This window comes from Sceloporus occidentalis, unplaced genomic scaffold, assembly GCF_023333645.1.
Source record: "Sceloporus occidentalis isolate IW3139 unplaced genomic scaffold, rSceOcc1.0.p SCAF_4, whole genome shotgun sequence".
Lineage (NCBI taxonomy): Eukaryota > Metazoa > Chordata > Lepidosauria > Squamata > Phrynosomatidae > Sceloporus > Sceloporus occidentalis.
In genome coordinates, this window is record NW_028316984.1 from 85,656,268 (window position 1) to 85,674,315 (window position 18,048).

General features: G+C 41.9%; 1 protein-coding gene across 1 annotated transcript; it reads right to left on the minus strand.

The window, feature by feature from the left end:
* Positions 1 to 3,180: 3,180 nt before the first annotated feature.
* PRPF19 (pre-mRNA processing factor 19) lies at positions 3,181 to 17,872 on the minus strand. The gene is made up of 16 exons (XM_089520708.1): positions 17,748 to 17,872; positions 12,197 to 12,346; positions 11,283 to 11,359; positions 10,448 to 10,589; positions 10,275 to 10,348; positions 10,130 to 10,192; positions 9,869 to 9,910; positions 9,384 to 9,458; positions 7,849 to 7,924; positions 6,582 to 6,691; positions 5,973 to 6,128; positions 5,545 to 5,614; positions 5,301 to 5,386; positions 4,457 to 4,627; positions 3,809 to 3,914; positions 3,181 to 3,661 (listed from the first exon to the last, which is right to left on the minus strand). Exons 1-16 carry the CDS (start codon positions 17,764 to 17,766, stop codon positions 3,564 to 3,566), a joined length of 1,515 nt encoding a protein of 504 aa, XP_089376834.1. The 5' UTR covers positions 17,767 to 17,872; the 3' UTR covers positions 3,181 to 3,563.
* Between the last annotated feature and the right edge of the window lie 176 nt (positions 17,873 to 18,048).

An 18,048-nucleotide genomic window follows, 5' to 3' on the forward strand; every position in this document is an offset into this window, starting at 1 on the left:
TAGTGGAAAGTTAGTCTCTGATTGTTAAATGTCAAAGACTCACTATGCTATCTGTTGTGCTCACCCAGGGAATGAATACAGATGAGCAAACAACTAAGTGAATCCAGACTACCAACCTAAGGATGCATCTATACTGTAGAAATAATGCAGTTTGACACCACTAAGTGCTGTAGCTCCATCCAATGGAATCCTGGCATATGCAGCTTTATAAGGTCTTTAGCCTTCTCTGCCAATGAGTGCTGGTGCCTCACATATCTACAAATCCCAGGTTTCAGTAGGATGGAGCAGTTGTTGTTGTTGTTATATCCTGCCTTTCTCCCAACGTAGGGACTCAAAGCCGCTAATGGCAGTTAAAATGGTGTCAAATTACATTATTTTTGCAGTGCAGTGTTGCTGCACCATTTTTTGTATTGGCATACATGTGGTGTGTGTCTCTCCCTCCCCCTCCATTATTCCTATGCAGGCCGATTCCATTTATTTTAACATATGTGGTGGTTCCACCACTCCGAGGCAGCATATTCCACTGTTGAACAGCTCTTACTGTCAGGAAGTTCTTCCGATGGTTTAGGTGGAATCACTTTTCCTGTAATTGGAATCCATTTCTCCATGCCCTATCTTCTGTAGCAGCAGAAAACAAACTTGCTCCCTTTTCCATATTATATTCTTTCAAATATTTAAACATAAATATCATGTCACCTCTTAACTTTCTCTTCCTAAACATACCCAGTCCTCTAGGCCATTCCTCATCGGGCATAGTTTCCAGATCTTTCACCATTTTGGCCATCATTCTCTGAACATGCTCCACCTTGTCAACATCCTTCTTAAATTGTGGTACCCAGAACTGGACACAGTATTCCAGTTGACATCTGACCAATGAATAGAGTGGCACTATTTACTTCTCTCAATCTAGACACTATACTCCTACTAATGCAATCTAAAACTGAACTGGCTTTCTTAGCTGCCGTATCACACTGTTGACTCATGTCTAGCCTGTGGTCTACTAAGATTTCTAGATCTCTTTCACATGTACTGTTGTAAAGCCAGGTGTTACCTATCCTGTCTGATCATTTCATTTTTCTTCTGCCTAAGTGTAGTACACCTTACATTTTTTCCTGCCAAGTTCTGCAATTTGTTAAGGTCATTTTGAATTCTGATGCTGTCCTCTGAGGTATTGGTTACCCATCCTAATTTGGTGTCATCTGCAAATTTGATATGCATTTCCTCCATTCCATCATCCAAGTTAATGGTAAAGATGTTGAACAGCACTGGGCCCAGGACAGAACCTGTGGAATCCAGCTAGTAATTTTTCTCCAGGATGAAGAGAAACCATTGGTGGACACCCTGTAGGGTCGGTTAGTCAACCAACTACAGATCCACCTAACAGTTGCATTGTCTAGCCAATATTTTACTAGCATTTTTGCAAGGGTATCATGGGGGACTTTTTCAAAGGCTTTACTGAAATCAAGTTAGCAAGTCTGTAACTGTATCAGAAAAAGAGGTTAGTTTGGCATAATCCATTTTTAAGAAACCTATGTTGACTTAGTTATCATAGCATTCCTTTCTAAGTACTTATATGCTGCTTCATGATCTGCTCCAAAATCTTTCCTGGTACTGATGCCAGGCTGTGTGGCAATTTGTGCATTTGTGCAAACCTCTTTGTGCAAACCAAGGATGTGGGCAGGATTCTTGGAGATATGCGAGCCACTATATGTTAGATCCTCACCCTTCCTGGCTTTTTTTTAAAAAGTTAGAAATGGGGACTGGCTATGTGGGTAGACAGTGGTTAATGCTAGCTAAAACAAGACAGAGTTCCAGCTTGCCTGAAGGAAGCAGTTATACACCATAAAAAGCCCTCCCTTGATCCCAACCTTCTGGATAATTATCAGCCTGCCTCTAACATTCAATTTTTAGACATGGTTCTGGAGAGGGTGGTGGTCTCCCAACTCCAGGGACTTCTAGTTGAGATATCTATTTCAGTCTGGTTTCAGGCGTGATTATGGGACATATGGCTTTGGTCACTTTGGTGGACGACCTATGCCAGGAACTAAATGAAGGAGTGTGTCCACTGGTGCTGCTGAATCTTTTGCAGCTTTCAAAACAACTAACCATGGAATCCTTCTGGATCACTCTGCTGAGATGAGACCTGGGGGTACTGTTTTATTGGTTTCATTCCACTCTGCAGGGGCAAACCCTGCAATGGTACTGGGGGACTGGCCCACCCCTTGGCTGCAGGCCTGCAGAAAGGCTTGGTTCTGTCCCCCATGCTATTTTAACATATACAGTACACGAAACTGCTGGCAGAGGGTGACTGTAGTTTTAGGGTTTGGTGTCATCCGTATGTGGATGACACCCATCTCTATTACTGCATTCCACCACAAGCCAAGGAAGCTGTTATGGTCCTAAACCAATGTCTGTCACTAGTAATTGAATGGGTAAGAACAAACAAACTGAATCTTAATCCAGACAAGACAGAGATGCTCCTAGTCAGTTGAAAGGCAGATCAAAGAAAGGAATTGCACTTGTGCGGGATAGCATTAAACTTCCTCTGAAGATGCAGGTCTGCACGCTTGGTAAGCCTGAGCTTGAAAGCTCAGGTTTCAATGGTAGCTAGACGTGAATAAGCACAATTAAATCTTGGGTGGCAGCTGTGCCTATTCCTTGAGATGTCAGATCCGACTATGGTGACACATTCCTTAGTTACAGGGAGACTCTAGAACTCCAGTCCCAGAGAGGCTAGACTGTCACCCACTCCCAGTTTCTTTCTGAAGGGTCTTACAGCACTAGGCCTAAAGCGAATATAGAAAAGCCCTCTTATAGAGGCAATCATGGTGTAATTACTGATGTCAGAGGAAAAGAGACAAGAAATGTATTTCCTTTTTCTCCAGAAAGCAAGCAAAGCCTTTGCCAGACCTTTGCTTCTTCCACACTTATGTGACTTTTTGACAAACTCTTTTGACAATTTCAGACAAAACCTGGCTGATCTTTTTTTTTAAAGAACCTACCTTCTATCTCCCTTTCCATTAATTGATCTGAAAACAACTTCCTTCTAGAGTAACACCTCAAACACTTTTAGGCATATAAAAATGCATGTGCTAGATATATGGAAGTTCTAGCAAACTGAGGAGCAGCCAAGAAATGTTTTAAAATGATGAACAGATACTATGCAGTACCATTAAAATGTATAGTTGAATAGTCTTTTTTTTAATCAAACTAGAGAGCTGCATACAAAAAAAAAACTGCACATCTCCCCATCCCTTTCTTTATCCTCATCCCTGACACCACCCTTCACTAGATGGCCAACACTTGGATGGGTTTGGCTCAATACAGTTACAATCACAGCACAGACAAAGCTGGAAAAGAACAAATATGGAAGAGGAAAAACAAATCATTCAGCACAGGGCTCAACTTTCCATTCTACAGGCAGCCTGAACTGAGATTAAAAGCTATGATGTACTCTATTTCCCACTCACCCCACCCCCATCCCATATGCTTCATGGTTACCCTGACATCTTAATACTACTGCAAGTAATAGACTCCACTCCCTTTGTATTCTGAAAGAGGAGCTACAGGCTGTAAAATTTCAGGCTTCTGTCCATGCCTGTTGAAGCAAGGAACTTGGCATGATGCCCAAAGGCTACTCCTGTTGTCAGACCGCTATGCTCTGCAGAAAGAAGAGGAGACAGTTAGAAAAGACACCAATTCAAGAAAACCCAACCTTAAAACAAATATTGATACTAACCACCAGCACAACTTTCTGGACATAATACAGAGCTTCTCAAGAATGCCATAAAGCGCACTCGTCCCTCACCTGTGAAGTGGAGAACCTCTGTCCACTGTTTACAGATGTATACTTGGACATCAGTGCCACCCAGGGCCAAGTATGTGCCACTCTGATCAAATATGAGAGACTTCACCTAAAGAGAAGACATATTACAGATGCAGATGTCTCTGGTTCAGAAGCAGGCTACAGCCAAATGTCTTGGAAAGTTGCAGTCACGAGTGCCGCAATACTACTTTGAACTGTTATTCATTGCTAAAAGCTATGACCTGTTGCAATTCCATATACGTAAATAAAAATCAAATGGTAGAATAACTTTAAAATATGGCATCAAATATAAAATAGAAATGATAAAACAAAAAATTGTCAACATTATAAAAGTGTAACAATAAAATTCTTTACTGTTAAAACTAATGCTTTTGATATCTAGCTCTTATCTTAATTGCAGCCAAAGCAAATTTTCCTACCATCTCAATAATAGTGTCCCAATAAAAAAAAGTGAGGTATCCCAAGCTAGGGTAAATATCTATGAATAGCTTAGCCAGCCATTGAAAAGGTATGCAATGGTCTCCCAAGGATTCAAAGCAGGGTAAAGGACTCAAGATGGGTACACGTGGGGATTCCAGCAGCTACATGCAAAATAAAGATTAGGAATCCAGACCAGTGGAACACACAAACCTCAAAGTTATTGTCCAGCTGCAGTGTCTTGAAGTTCTTCAGTTTACGCAAATCCCAGAGTTTGACAGAGGAGTCATCAGCAGCAGTGGCCAAGTAGTAGCCATTCTCAGAGAAGGCAATGCTTGTAATAGGTCCTGAATGTCCAGGGAAGTTTGCTACATTGGTCCGTTCCTAAGAAAAGCAAGTCAGTCACCACTGTTAGATACAGTAAGCCCACAAATAGTTTGGAACTATTTTTTTGGTGTACAAGAATTTGCAAACAGCACACCTGAAGATAAGACTTGTTGCAATGGATAGTGCAATTAATTAATACACTGCCTGTGATTTATCTTTGTGACTGGAGGAACTGGGGGGCTTGCTGTCCTTCCAGTTTTCCCAGTGGATAATGCCCAGCAATGTTTTGGTTCCCCCTAACATCACTATAAAATGGCTTTAACCATCACCACATAACACAGTTGTATTTACTGACCCAAAAGCTGCAGTCAACAGTAAGTATCAATCACAGTATCAGGTATTCTTGCAATGAAATTTAACACTAAATTTAAAGAGATATATTGCTCTGAAAGAAAGGTGACATAGAGCATCCAGAGGATGGCAGTAGACTCTTGAACTATTCTGTATCTAGTTTGGTTCTAGACAGGACCGAAGCAGCACTTTTTGTGCATTCTCTGCCAATATAATAGTGCAAACCAGTCACTATGCAACTTTCCCACAAGGATATTAACAGTGCTTTGCATGTATATGTCACACTTAAATTTTTACACCTTTCACATCCATTGTCTGTAATCATTACAACCAAATTTGGAAAACAGATTAAGGACCTACATCTTGTTTATCTTCTTACCTTTAAGTCCCAGATCTTAATTTGAGAGTCCATAGTTCCAGTTCCAAAAATGAGCCCATCAGGATGGAACTGTGCACAGGTGAGAGCTACAAAGAGAGACAATACTGGATCACCACAAAACTGAGAGGGATACTGTTAAGCCTCCGACCAGCCTGCTTCTCCCCATGAACCACACTAAACCTTGCATTCTCTCAAATCTCTCTCATGAAGTACTAAATTTAGGTATGAAATACAAAATCCTTACCACAGCCAGAAGTTTCATCTGTGACCTTGGTGAGAACACGACCAGTCTGGATGTCAGAGAAAGCCCAATACTGAAAGAGAGGAAAGGCTGAGTTTTGGCTTTATGAAAACTTCTCTGCCAAAACCTGTTCCAGCAATTTTTGACTTATTTCTGGGGTTTTTTTGTGTGTGTTGATCTCTTGGGAGTTTTTAAAAAACTGATATCTATGTTTTCTTCACTATGGCTTAGATTATATTATTGCCATCTTCTATCTCAGGTGAGAGAGATACTTGGAAAGTCCTTTTTAAAAAAGAAGGATAGCTAGCTACAATAAAAATTAAATATGAAAATGGCACACACCCCTCTCATTTTGCAGATGCTCTTTTTCAATACCCTGAGCACAAAGAATTGACAAGTGGCACAGTCTGAGCCTCTAGTTCAGATCTCACCTGGTCATCAGAAGAGCTCAGCAGGTAATCTCCTGTTGCGTGGAGACTCAGCCCTGTCACAGCACTCTCATGGGCACGCACAACCTGCACACATGAAGCACTGGGAACTGACCAGATCCGGATAGTGGCATCTGGAGAAGCTGAGAACACTAGTTCCTAAAGGGGAAAGGGAAGACTGAGAATTAGACTGAAGCTAGATTTTTTTTCTTTTGAATTCAGAAGGAAAATAGCATCCATATCCTGAATTGTCATTTTAGACTACAAAACATGAATTGATTCCATCTGGAAAGATCACACAATTAATTGAGAGGTAAATGGACAAGCAGTCAAGGGCTGCATCTGCACTGCAGAAATAATCCAGTTTGTCACTACTTTAACTGCAATGGTTATAGAATTGTGGGAACTGTAGTTTGTTGCAGCACCACAGCTCTGTAAGAAAAGGCGAAATGTCTCATAAAACTAAAATCCCCAGGATTCTATAGCATTGAGCCATGACAGTTAAAGTGGTGTCAAACTGTATTATTTCTGCAGTGCAGATGCAGCCAAGGATACCATGCTTACAGATTAAAATAAAGTTATAAATAATGTAAAATGAACGATAGTCCTTACCTGTGATGGATGGAACACTACGCTGGTGACCTTCTTAGTGTGACCTTTTAGAGTCGCCAGGATCTGCTCCGAGCTCTTGTCAAAAACAACAACATTTTTATCTGCTCCACCTGGAAAACAAAAGCACGACCTGAGAAGCCAAAAGGGCTCAGCACTCAAGAACAAGAAAATGCCCTACGCCCTTTCAGCCCTCAGGATCTGTTGGCAAAGTACAGCCAAGGACTGTTTGTGACTTCAGCAGATGCCAGGGTAAGCCCTTTCTGAAATACTGGACCACAAGGGGATAGGGAGTGAACAGTTGCAAACCCCATCTCTTTTCAGAAAAGAAAGCTGTTTTGGACCCAATATGGTAGCTTTGTCTCATGATTGACACAGCTTTAACTGCAGGCTGCCCCTTCCCAACCACCACAGTGCCTGCAGTTACCTTATCCCACAGTACTGTGGTATTGTGCAGCTATCTCCTCCTCCAAAGCCCGTGTACCTGTGCTGACCATTATATGGCTATAAAGCCATTATTAATATGGCTTCATAGCCATATTAATGTTACCCATAGGCTGCATACATCTCATCTGGTGAATTTTGGGGAGGTGTATGCAGCATTCTGAAAATCTTTTACTTTTTAAAAAACTTAAAACCCCTGCACTCTTTAAAAAGGGCAATTTCACCATGTCCTTCCCACTCCCACCCCCCAGTTGCCTTGGCGTGAGGGGCTTTGTTCAGAAAGAGAAGCAATTCTCAGTTTACTTCCTGGTTAGAAAAAAGCTTCTTCTGGACCTAAAACAGCGGTGGTGGCGGTGGCAGGGTAGAGAGCCATATATATACTCACTTTGAAGGTGTAGGGGGCATTTGTGCTTTGATGCTTAAGCTTTATAAAATTCAGCAGTAAAATGCAATGGGGAACACGGTCATTCTGAATTCTTTTGACAAGGGGCAATTCTAGTTCCTAGACCTCAGGTTATCAACCCACCCTTGGGTAAAATTTAACCTTTAGTCCAAGGCAAGATGGGCATACTAAATCAATGTGAACTTGATAACTGAACACTTTTGGAAATCCCATTGATTGACCAGACCTATTTCAGTTGGTTCTAACAAAGGAACCTAGCTCTAAAATATCAGAGGGGGAAAGGCCACTGCCCCAGACTTCCCAATCTAAACATGGAGTAAACAGAACATGTGCTTTTGACAGAGAGGCAAAGTCCACCATGGCTGACACTAGCCTAATACTGCGATATTCTGGAAAGCCTCTGACCCAAAAGCTTTCACATACCTGTGAGGATCTTGTTGGTGTCGGAAGGACACAGATCGAGAGCCAGAATGCCAGGTATACTGGCACTGTGCAATCCCTGTTCAAAAGCAATAATGCTGGCATTAACACTAACCAATTCAAGTAGGGAAAAAGCCAGGCAACATGGGGGAAGGGAAACTCTTCCAAAAAGGGATGTCTTTAGACAGCTAGCTCTATCTCAGGTTTTTCTGTGTTGGTGTCTCTGAGAGAACAAGCAGTTCCTCCTTTTGACAAGAACCTATGGCAGATGTATCGCTGCATACCCAGCTCCAAGCCTGCAGCCTCATGCACCCCACCCCCAGGAATCCTAATCTCAACAGCAAGGCCAAGTTAATTCCCTCCTATAATGAAGTAGAATAAGCAAGCATGAATTTACTTCAGAAATTAGGACAATGACAGAAAATCCTCAACCTGTAACATCATACTAGTTTGGCCTTGGACGCAGAAACAGCCAAGTACTAATGATTGATGGCGGCATGTTATCACAGTAACATTTACTGCAAAAGGTGACAAAAGCTAAGCACCTTCTCAATCCTGGTCAGATTAATGTGAAGCATGACTGAGGGGTAATTGTCAGGCAATAACAAGAGTTATTTAGATGGAACATATGATTCTAGAAGGTATAGACCTAAGCCAGGAAGAAAAGTGACTTATTTGAAATGTGATGCTGGAGGAGAGTTCTACATATACCATGGACTGCTACAAAAACAAAATGGGCATGTTAGTGAAAATCAAGCATGAACTCTCCCCAGAAGCCAAAACATAGAAGCTAAACTGAGGGTCTCATACTCTGGACACATCACAAGACAACATGATTCATTGAAGAAGACAATAATCCTTGGTAAAGTGGAAGCCTATAGGAAAAGAGGATGACCGCACTAGAAGCAGACTATTTCACAGTCAACAAAGCCATGGCTCTGTTTTTTCCAAGTCTTAAGCATGTAAATTGATGACTTGGAAGTCTCTTACTCATAAGTTTGCTGTAAATCGAAACATCTGACAACTGCATGTGAGAATCTGGGCAAGAACCAGCCAATCACATCTCATGGATTACTGTGAGGGTAGGGGGCTATTGTGGAGAGGGATTATGACTTAAGATGCTCGTGAGGGCAGTCACAGGCAGAGGGAAGACCAGTTTGGAAGAAGGAAATTGCTAAAATCTGAACAGGATTTGAGGAATATGGAAAGAATTCAGGAAGTTCATGTTTATCTTATTTGTTATAGAATAAATCTTTAGTGGTTTTATTTTCTACAACTGTACCTTTTTTAAAAAAAAGCTGATTAGGACAAGTGCTTACACTTTGTCACACTGAACCCACTAATCAGTACAGCCACTTGTCTGGAACAGTAGTCACTTTGAGGTCTGAGTACCAGATCCAGGAAGGAATCTTGGGACAAAAGGGCATGACGAGTGACAGGAGCCCAAGTGTTGAAAGTGTGAGGCACTCTGGATAGAGGTTCCATCACAACAGCAAATAACAAAATAGACTTCCTGATCCTGATCAGCATATACTCACCACATGTGAAGCCACCTGCCGGTACCTGCTTAATTCTTCCGGCTTTACCAGCTCCTCCGGTACAGTCTTCCCTCTCTACCAGAATGACGAGATAAAATTCTTTTTTTATTCAGGTGAGCTTTATTTATGTATTCTCTTACAACTATACAATTCCATTTATACTTTCCAGTTACATGATAACATCTATCAGCCTTACAAATTGTTCCAAAGTAATCATATTTATAACTCCACATATAGTATCTTTCAGTACATCATGATTATTCAACAATGATTTTTGCTCTAACCTGTATACAACCTTTAAGTAATACCCCCTCCCTACCCTATTTCATCTTGATAAAATTCAGCCAGATGGATCTCATCAATCCAACACAATGGGCTGCACCTCTGCAGTTTTCATTTTAATGAAATATTTATAAATAAATGCGCACACCAGAATTAACTGACACTCTCCTTCTGAACAGTAAGCTTTTTAGAGAAGGACTTACCTTTTTACGCTCCGTGGTCAGCACTGTGGCTTTGTCTTGAAGCTGCAAAACAGAACAGCATTATAAGAAGCCAGGTTCAAAAATTGGCATTTTAGAACACAGATTGACAGGTTATAATGTCAGGTACTGCAGCTGTTGTGCAAGAAGAAAGGCAAAATGGTGTGGAAATGACATAAGTCTTTTTATAAACATAGCCAGATCTAAAAGTTAATATATGGAACAAGGAGTGGACAGAAAAGCCTGAGTCAGGGTGTTTTGTACCTTCTGGATAATTTCTGGAGTCATTCCTGCCAGCTCTCCAAGATCCATTGGTTCACCAGCACCCTGAAAATGGAAAGAAACCTGTTAGTTCAGAGAAAGAGAGAAAATGAAGGAGAGAATCAACAGATACACAGGTGTAACTTACCACTGCATTCGGCTGTGCAGAAGGCACAGCCTGGGGAACGATGAGACCGGCCTGGGGTTTCAGAGTTGCCAAAGCTGTGAAGAGACACACATGATTTGGAAGGTTAGACAGCTGGCACAACTAACTCTTCTTCTGGAAATTACCCAAGAGCACATAATCCACTGCATTTTTACCTTCTCTTGCAGCAGTGACTTCTTTGGTGAGACGGGCAATGACACGGCAGGCAGCATCATGTTGGTAGAGGGCGTGAGACAGTTCTTGGCGTGTGGTCTGCAGCTGCTGGCGCAGTGTGAAACTATGCAACATAACAGCATCCTGCACAAGGCATATTAGTATATTGTTGTATCTACAGCACATTGACCAGGTCCATATGTAAAAATAAACAAGGCTTCATAAACCAGCAGTATGCTGGTTTATGAAGCACATTTATTTTTTGTCTTCATGTTTGCACAAAAGGAACAGAAACCTTCATGTAATATCTGAATGTGGGATTGTTGTTTCTACATAAGCCAAGATTCCTAAGGTGACCACAAATACTGATTTTTTTTTCATGACAGATCCTGGCTTGTTGACTATCCTGCTCATGTGACAGGAAAAAACAAAGCAGAAATAAATGGGCTGCATGCATCATCATGTTGCTCATGTTATAGCAAGCCAGGATAAGCCAAGGACCCTGGATTACTATGTATAAATGTGGCCAACTTACATGTAAATTATATTTTGCCAAAAGTGGAAAAGTGACCAGCATAGCAAGCCTATCAATTTTACTGAAGAAGCAAAGCTACTCCTAGTTCAGAAGCTTCCTTCCTTCTCAAGTTTTCCAACCCTACTCAAGTTTCCTAATAAGTTTTTAATTTCTGCCACTCTAAGCAAAGAAAAAAGCTTGACACAACTGAAGCCAGGGAGGAGTGACTTAAGGCACATAGAACACTTCAGTTATTTCGTTTTTGTGAACAAAAGATAAAGTTCTGCTACATAATACTGAAGGGAGGGGGAATATATACTTACCCATTCATCCTGAAGTGCTTTAAGAATGGCTGGAATACTAGTTGCAGAAGGTGGCTTTGGCCGAATTGGGTGGGCAACTAAAAATGACAAGCACATAGAAATGTTAGAAAGAACTTCCCACATCAAGCTTATTGTCTCATAAGCTTGCCAGTGCTACCAAACTGTTAGGAGCAAGTGTGCCTTAAACATCCATTGTAAGCACATCCATTTGGCACCACCTACAGTTACAGTTAAATAATTACACACTGGCCCTTATCCACTCCTTTCATACCAGTCATGCAGGATGAAAAACTGGGGGAGAAGGACAAAATGCAGTTGAGGGGGGACTATGAACCAAATGAAAAAGCAGCATGCACAATGAGGATAAAAGGTGTGTGTGTGAGGGGGGGAGGGCCTTTCCTGGTTCTGTTATATGCTAGCCCAGCTTTTAAGATACTACCATTTATATTTATTTTTATCCAGATATGAACAGATGTAACATTCTGGTTTAAGTAGTTTTATCTAATTATCCTTTCTATTCAAGTATAGCATCCTTACCCTAGCCAACAACCAAGTCTTAAAAAATCAACCCCAAATCTAAGAGGAATAAGATAAAGATTAATAACTCCACTCTCAACATATCAAACACATGGAGCCCTGGTGGCGCAGTGGGTAAATGCCTGTACTGCAGCCATTCACTCAAAACCACAAGGTTGCGAGTTCAAGACCAGCAAAAGGGCCCAAGCTCGACTCAGGCTTGCATCCTTCCGAGGTCGCTAAAATGAGTACCCAGACTGTTGGGGGCAAATTAGCTTACTTGCTAATTAGCTTACTTGCTGTTCACCGCTATGATCTTTGGAATAGTGGTATATAAATAAAACAAATTATTAAATTATTATGGCAAATTCGGTTCTAGCTGTTCTGTTCCTCTTCACCTTTGATATCTATGAGCTGTTCTTCAGACAATGGCTGGTTGTTTACTGGATCAGTTCCATTCTCTGCAATATATTTTTCAATCAGTCTTCGCTCGTAGACATGGTTTGAGACTGGGGATACACAGGGATGCTCAGGCACCTCATTTGAAACTGTAAGAAAAAGAAAGTACAGCTAAGAACAGGCAGGACATATAAAGGGCCACATCTCTCATAGCAGTCAGAAAGGCGAGTGAAAATATATTAGTGCCAAAGAAAATTTATTATCTCAACTCTCAGAAATTTAGAATGAACACACTAATGTCTGATAACCTTTCTGTGCAGCACATCATACCTCTTACCAATGGTGTGTGCCTTCAAGTCATTTTTGCCTTATGGTGACCTTAAGGCAAAATCATGGGATTTTCTTGGCAATATTTGTTCACTGGAGGTTTACCATTGCTCTCCCCTGAGGCTGAGAGCATGTGACCTGTACATTTCACAGCTGAGCAGGGAATTGAACCCTTGTTTCCATAGCCCAACACTCAAACTACACTACACTTGTATAAAAATAAAAGCAGTAAGTCTTGACCACAGAACTAATATTGTTGCATAACTATTGGCTTTGGCATTCTGGAATGAACAGTACAAACCCTGAAAAAGGATGTCTTCCATGAGGGTAGTTGCATATTATTTATTCATCCCTGCAAAAGCAGACATGACTCCCAGCACAATGGACTCAAATGGTCAACCTTTCAATTTGGAACAGGACCACATCAGATCCTGGCACTGAGAAAACCACATTCCCATTCTGTTCATTGTAGCATCAGCAAACCTATGAAATTCATGGTCTACTGGCGACTTGAAGGAACACACACAAGGAGTTGCATACATAGAAATAATCAAAAACAAGAGATAGATCATTCTCCAACTTTTACTACCATTGAACAACTGTTTTCAATATTTAGTATCTGCCATCTGTACAGTACAAGGTTGCAATTAGTTAACATTCAGCTCAGATTTTCATAATCACCAAGGAGAATGAGTAAGAGTCACTGTGTCTGATCAAAGATGATTTAGAAAGGCTGCAGTCTTAAGATGTGCATGCCATGTTTGTAAATCACACCCACAAACTATTCTTAAAGCCTCAAGATGCAGAATTGAAGCACACCCACACAATGGAACATTTATCCAATTATAGATGCATTCAAGATGGCCTAGCCTGTAATTGCAAGATTTTTTTTTCAACTCAGAAAGCTTATTTTCTAGATCCACCCAGCTGGAACAGAAGATATAGATGCTAACATAACATCTGTGCCACTCCACCATACTTGTTAATTCTACAGAATTCCACAGCTTTGTAACTGCTTTTATTCCTTATTTAGTAATAAGTAAAGATAATCACTAGGTTGTCAAAATGGTCTGTAAAGAATCTAATTAACGTAAAGAAATGCATAAAGATATAAAGTTGAGAAATCTTAAGGCTTACATTCTGTCTACGAACTTTTATGGTACTACAAACAAGTTGATAAATTGTACTAAGGCTTTCATGATCAGGAGGTAAAGTTATAAATTTAAACAGAATCTAGAATCAAAAGCGAGCTTAGAATCACTGGGGGGAAAACTGTACCATAAAAGGGATTCTTGATGCATTCATGGAGGCATTATTCTTTATACTGCATTATTATAAAGAGATGTGATAAAGGTACTCTAATTATAGCAATGAACTAGTAGTAACATCTGTTGAGTGGGTTAAGAAGGTGAATCAAAAGCAGGTGCATGTGGAAAAATGAGAACACTACCGATATAATTTTGGGCTACTTGATTTATTGCATGCTTAAAATTAAGTAAGATGAACATGTAACTAATGTAAATCAAATGTGTTCTAGTAGTTGTTTAGATAAATATGAACCCAGTTTGAAATGAAGGAAGTTACTCTGTTGCACACCCTGAATGTGGGGGTGACACAGGCTAGCTTTGCACACCACAATCACTATGTATCACTGCCACATATCCCTGAACAGCACTGGAAACCAATGTGTTCAGCAAGAGCAGTATATGGGGACAATTGTGAATGAAACTAGCCTATATAATTCCCCCCCCCCCCCCCTTTCAAGTGCTCATTCAACAGTCTTAACACAGCAATGCACTGATCTGGCAGTTTGGGGCAAGTCACTCACTCACCTTATGGAAGAAATCATGCCTGCAACAGCTGTTCAGGCATTGTTACTATATACACTATTAAAACCTTTGCACAGCCATAATGCTATTTAAATTTAGAATGTAATAATTTCTTAATATTTGCACTAAAGACCTAAACAAGTTAAAAAGACTACCCAGCAGCAAAATGATTTAAGTGAAAGACTGTCTATCTCCCCCCCCCAAAAAAGGGGGGGTTGACAAAGAAAGCCATCAGGTCCTAACACATTTCTAAGTTTACAGATCAACATAAAACATTGCATTTTGTTGAAGTGAAAGGCAAGAACAACAATAATTGCAAGCTAATAAGCAAGCTATTTAACCATCAATTTGATAGCTTAATAGTCTTCCAGGCAATTAAGATCAATAACAAAGGTACAACGGATAGTTTCAAGAGTCAGGTGCTCAGTCTCACCGTCCGGTCCTCTGAGAGGAACTTGTTGCAGCCTCAAAAATCGAGGCTTGTGGCGACCTCCCGGAGGGCTTTTTCTGCTGTCACCCCCAGGCTCTGGAGCGACCTGCCGGACGAGATCCGTCAATTAACATCTTTGGACAGCTTCAAAAAGGCTGTCAAGACGGATCTCTTCAGGCAGGCCTTCCCAGACTAAAATATCCCGGCCTCAGGATCTCCCCCCTCCTCAGTAATGTCTCCAAAGCCCCCTTTTCTTTTCTTTAGAACTGAAGTTGCAGTGGTTTATCGGTTGGTATTATTTTGTTTAATTTATTGTTGTTTTAACTAGTTATTGTGGTTTTAATTTAGATATGCAGTTTAATAATGTTTTAAGGGGGGAGGGAAATATATTGTTTTTATGCTGTATGTTATTTTAATGTTGTAAACCGCCCGGATTGGTTCGCCACAGGGCAGTATATAAATAAAGTGTATTATTATTATTATTATTATTATATCCAAGATTTGCATGCATGCATCAGGTTCATGTGTGTGTATAAGTGAATCCATGCATAAATTCAAAGCTCTAGGCTGGTCTCTTCCACCAGAGAGTATTTTTTAATACTTGAGCCCAAAGCACCTTCTCTTGTTTATAAGATTATACTGGCCGCATAGGTTGGCTAGTTTGCCCAGTTAGTGTAAGAATTCTGGAGCTAAAGCACCCCAAGGGACACCCATCCAGTCTCTCTGTGAAGATTCGCAGCATGGAAAAGGCCACCACCACAATGGGTAATTGCAAAGTCTTGTGTATGTTATAAACTAAGTAGTACGGGATTATTAAGCTGCCATAAAGTGTAGTCACCTTCATCAGATGTGTGCGGGTTGTCGTCCACTACAATTTATTCCAATTAAAATGTGTTACTCCAACACTCCTTGTTGTTTTTGCTGCAACATAGACTAACATAGGCTGGAGCTGCACTGTAGAGATAATCCAGTTTGTCACCACTTTAACTGCCATGGCTCAGTGCTATGGAATACTGAGATTTGTAGTTTGTTGTGGCACTAGAGCTTTCTGCCAGAGAAGGCTAAATGTCTCACAAAATTATAATTCCCAGAATTCCACAGCAGTAAGCCAAGGCAGTTAAAGTGGAGTCAAAGTGTCTTATTTCTGCAATGCAGATGCAGTCCCAGCTAAGCCCACCATCCCAGAAGTCTAAGTACTTGTTTTCAAACTACTGAGTCTTGCCAAGAGTTCATCCAAAACCCTTCCTCTTGTAACTTATGAGCACTAGTGGAGCACCTATCCTGGACGCAGCAGAAAACAAATGTCCATCCTCTGATGTGTGACAGCTCCATAGCTTCAACAGGGCCAGTAAGAGTGCTTAGATTTACAGCCTAAACAATTACAGCTCACTCAAGACAGAAGCCTGTGTGTGTGTGTGTCTGTCTATCTATCTATCTAGATCAGTGGTTCCCAACCTTCCTGATGCCGCGACCCTTTAATACAGTTCCTCATGTTGTGGTGACCCAAACCCATGATATTATTTTCATTGCTACTTCATAACTGTAATTAAATAGGTGTTTTCCAATGGTCTTAGAAGACCCCCATGAAAGCGTCATTCAACCCCCATGAAAGGGTCATTCGACCCCCAAAGGGGTCCCGACCCACAGGCTGGGAACCACTGATCTAGATACACACACACATTTATACACACACACTCAATCACACACACACAGAGTGGCATTTTAGGCACAGGTTTGTACAACCATCTGCCTTTTATCCAATGTTGTTGTGTGTCTTCAAGTCGTTTCTGACGTATGGCGACCCTGTCATGGGGTTTTCTTGGCAAGATTTATTCAGAGGAGGTTTGCCTCTGTGGGTTTCATGCCCAAGCTGGGAACTCTGACCTCGAGAGTTGTAGTCCAACACTCAAACCACTACACCACAATTTGTTGCTGCTATTGTTGTTAACCACCTCAATTCATGGCTACTTTGTGGATGAGACATCTCCAAGACCCATCGCCTGCAAGGACCTCTACTTAGGTCCTGCAACTTCATATTGGTGAGCTGCTTAATATAGTCTAGCCATCTGATGTGAGGTCTTCCTCTCTTTCTGCTTTATACCAATGACCTCCTCAATAGAGTCCATCCATCTAGCATGCAGCCTTCCTCTTTCTACCTCCCTCTGCATTGTCTTTTCCAGTGAATCATTCCTTCTCATGATGTGTCCAAAGTACAACAGCCTCAATTGGATCATCTTGGCTTCTAGGGGTATTTCATGCTTGACCTGCATAAGGACCCATTTGTTTGTCTTTGTGGCTGTCCACTGTGTCCTCAGCACCACATCCCAAATAAGTTGACTTTCTTCACTGTCTGGCTCTCACTTCCACACACAGTGGAAATGGGGAAGAGGGTGGCTTGTAATAAATTACAAGATTATAATAATTATTATTAAGCACAACACTTGCTGGGAAAGCTCCTCAAGAGAGCTGGAGTTCAGGCTCAGCACAGCAGCTTAGAGCCCAGCCAAGGAAACCCCACTTCAGCCTTTCTCTCTGGTCCCAAACACACTGCAGAAGTAACCCAGTTTGAGACCGCTTTAACTGCCCTGGCTCAGTGCAAGGGGGATCCTGGGAGCTGTAGTTTGTGGTGGCACCAGAGGAGGCTAAGCGTCTGACAAAACTACAGCTCCCAGAATCCCTGGCATGGAGCCAGGGCAGTTAGAGGTGTCTCTAATAACTGGATTATCCCTGCAGTGTGTTCTGGACCTCTATCCTAAGAGAAGCCGCCCTCTGTGCCTTATACAAGGCCTACCTTGCAGGGCTGTTGTACGGATTAGCCTGGGAAGGGCTACGAACCTGAAGCAGCCCGAAAGCCCTACCGCAGTGCCCTCATGGGACAAAAGGAGCCCACCCCGGCCCCCTCCCGGAGCCCCTGCAGTCCCTCTCTGAGGGGAGAAGGGAGTCGGAGGAAAGCGGGTCACTCACTGGAGCATATGAGGGACATGGCGGGCGCCTCCTCGCTGTAACTCCCCCTTTGGCGGCTACTTCCGGGCCACGAGACCCGAGCGCAGGGTTCTATTTCCGGTCCCCAGACTCAGCGGAGGGCAGCGCGCGGGAGAAGGCAGCACCGCTGGCCGGAAATGGGACCCGAGCCCCGCCCCCTTTTTTGTCTCGCGCGCTTCCAGAGTATAGAGACGTTGCCGCCGCGAGGCCTAACGGTCCACAGGAAAACGGCCGCTTCCGGCTTTGGATGCCTGCTCTACTACAAGCCCCAGCATGCACCTGG

Bases quoted from the DNA above. Each gene is read 5' to 3' on its own strand.
- PRPF19 (XM_089520708.1), bottom strand. The intron at 10,349-10,447 runs GTAAAAATGCAG...GTCTCTTCACAG, and splicing joins AGTCACTGCTGCAAGAGAAG to CTTTGGCAACTCTGAAACCC. The intron at 3,915-4,456 runs GTTTGTGTGTTC...TCTTCTCTTTAG, and splicing joins AGCTGGACAATAACTTTGAG to GTGAAGTCTCTCATATTTGA.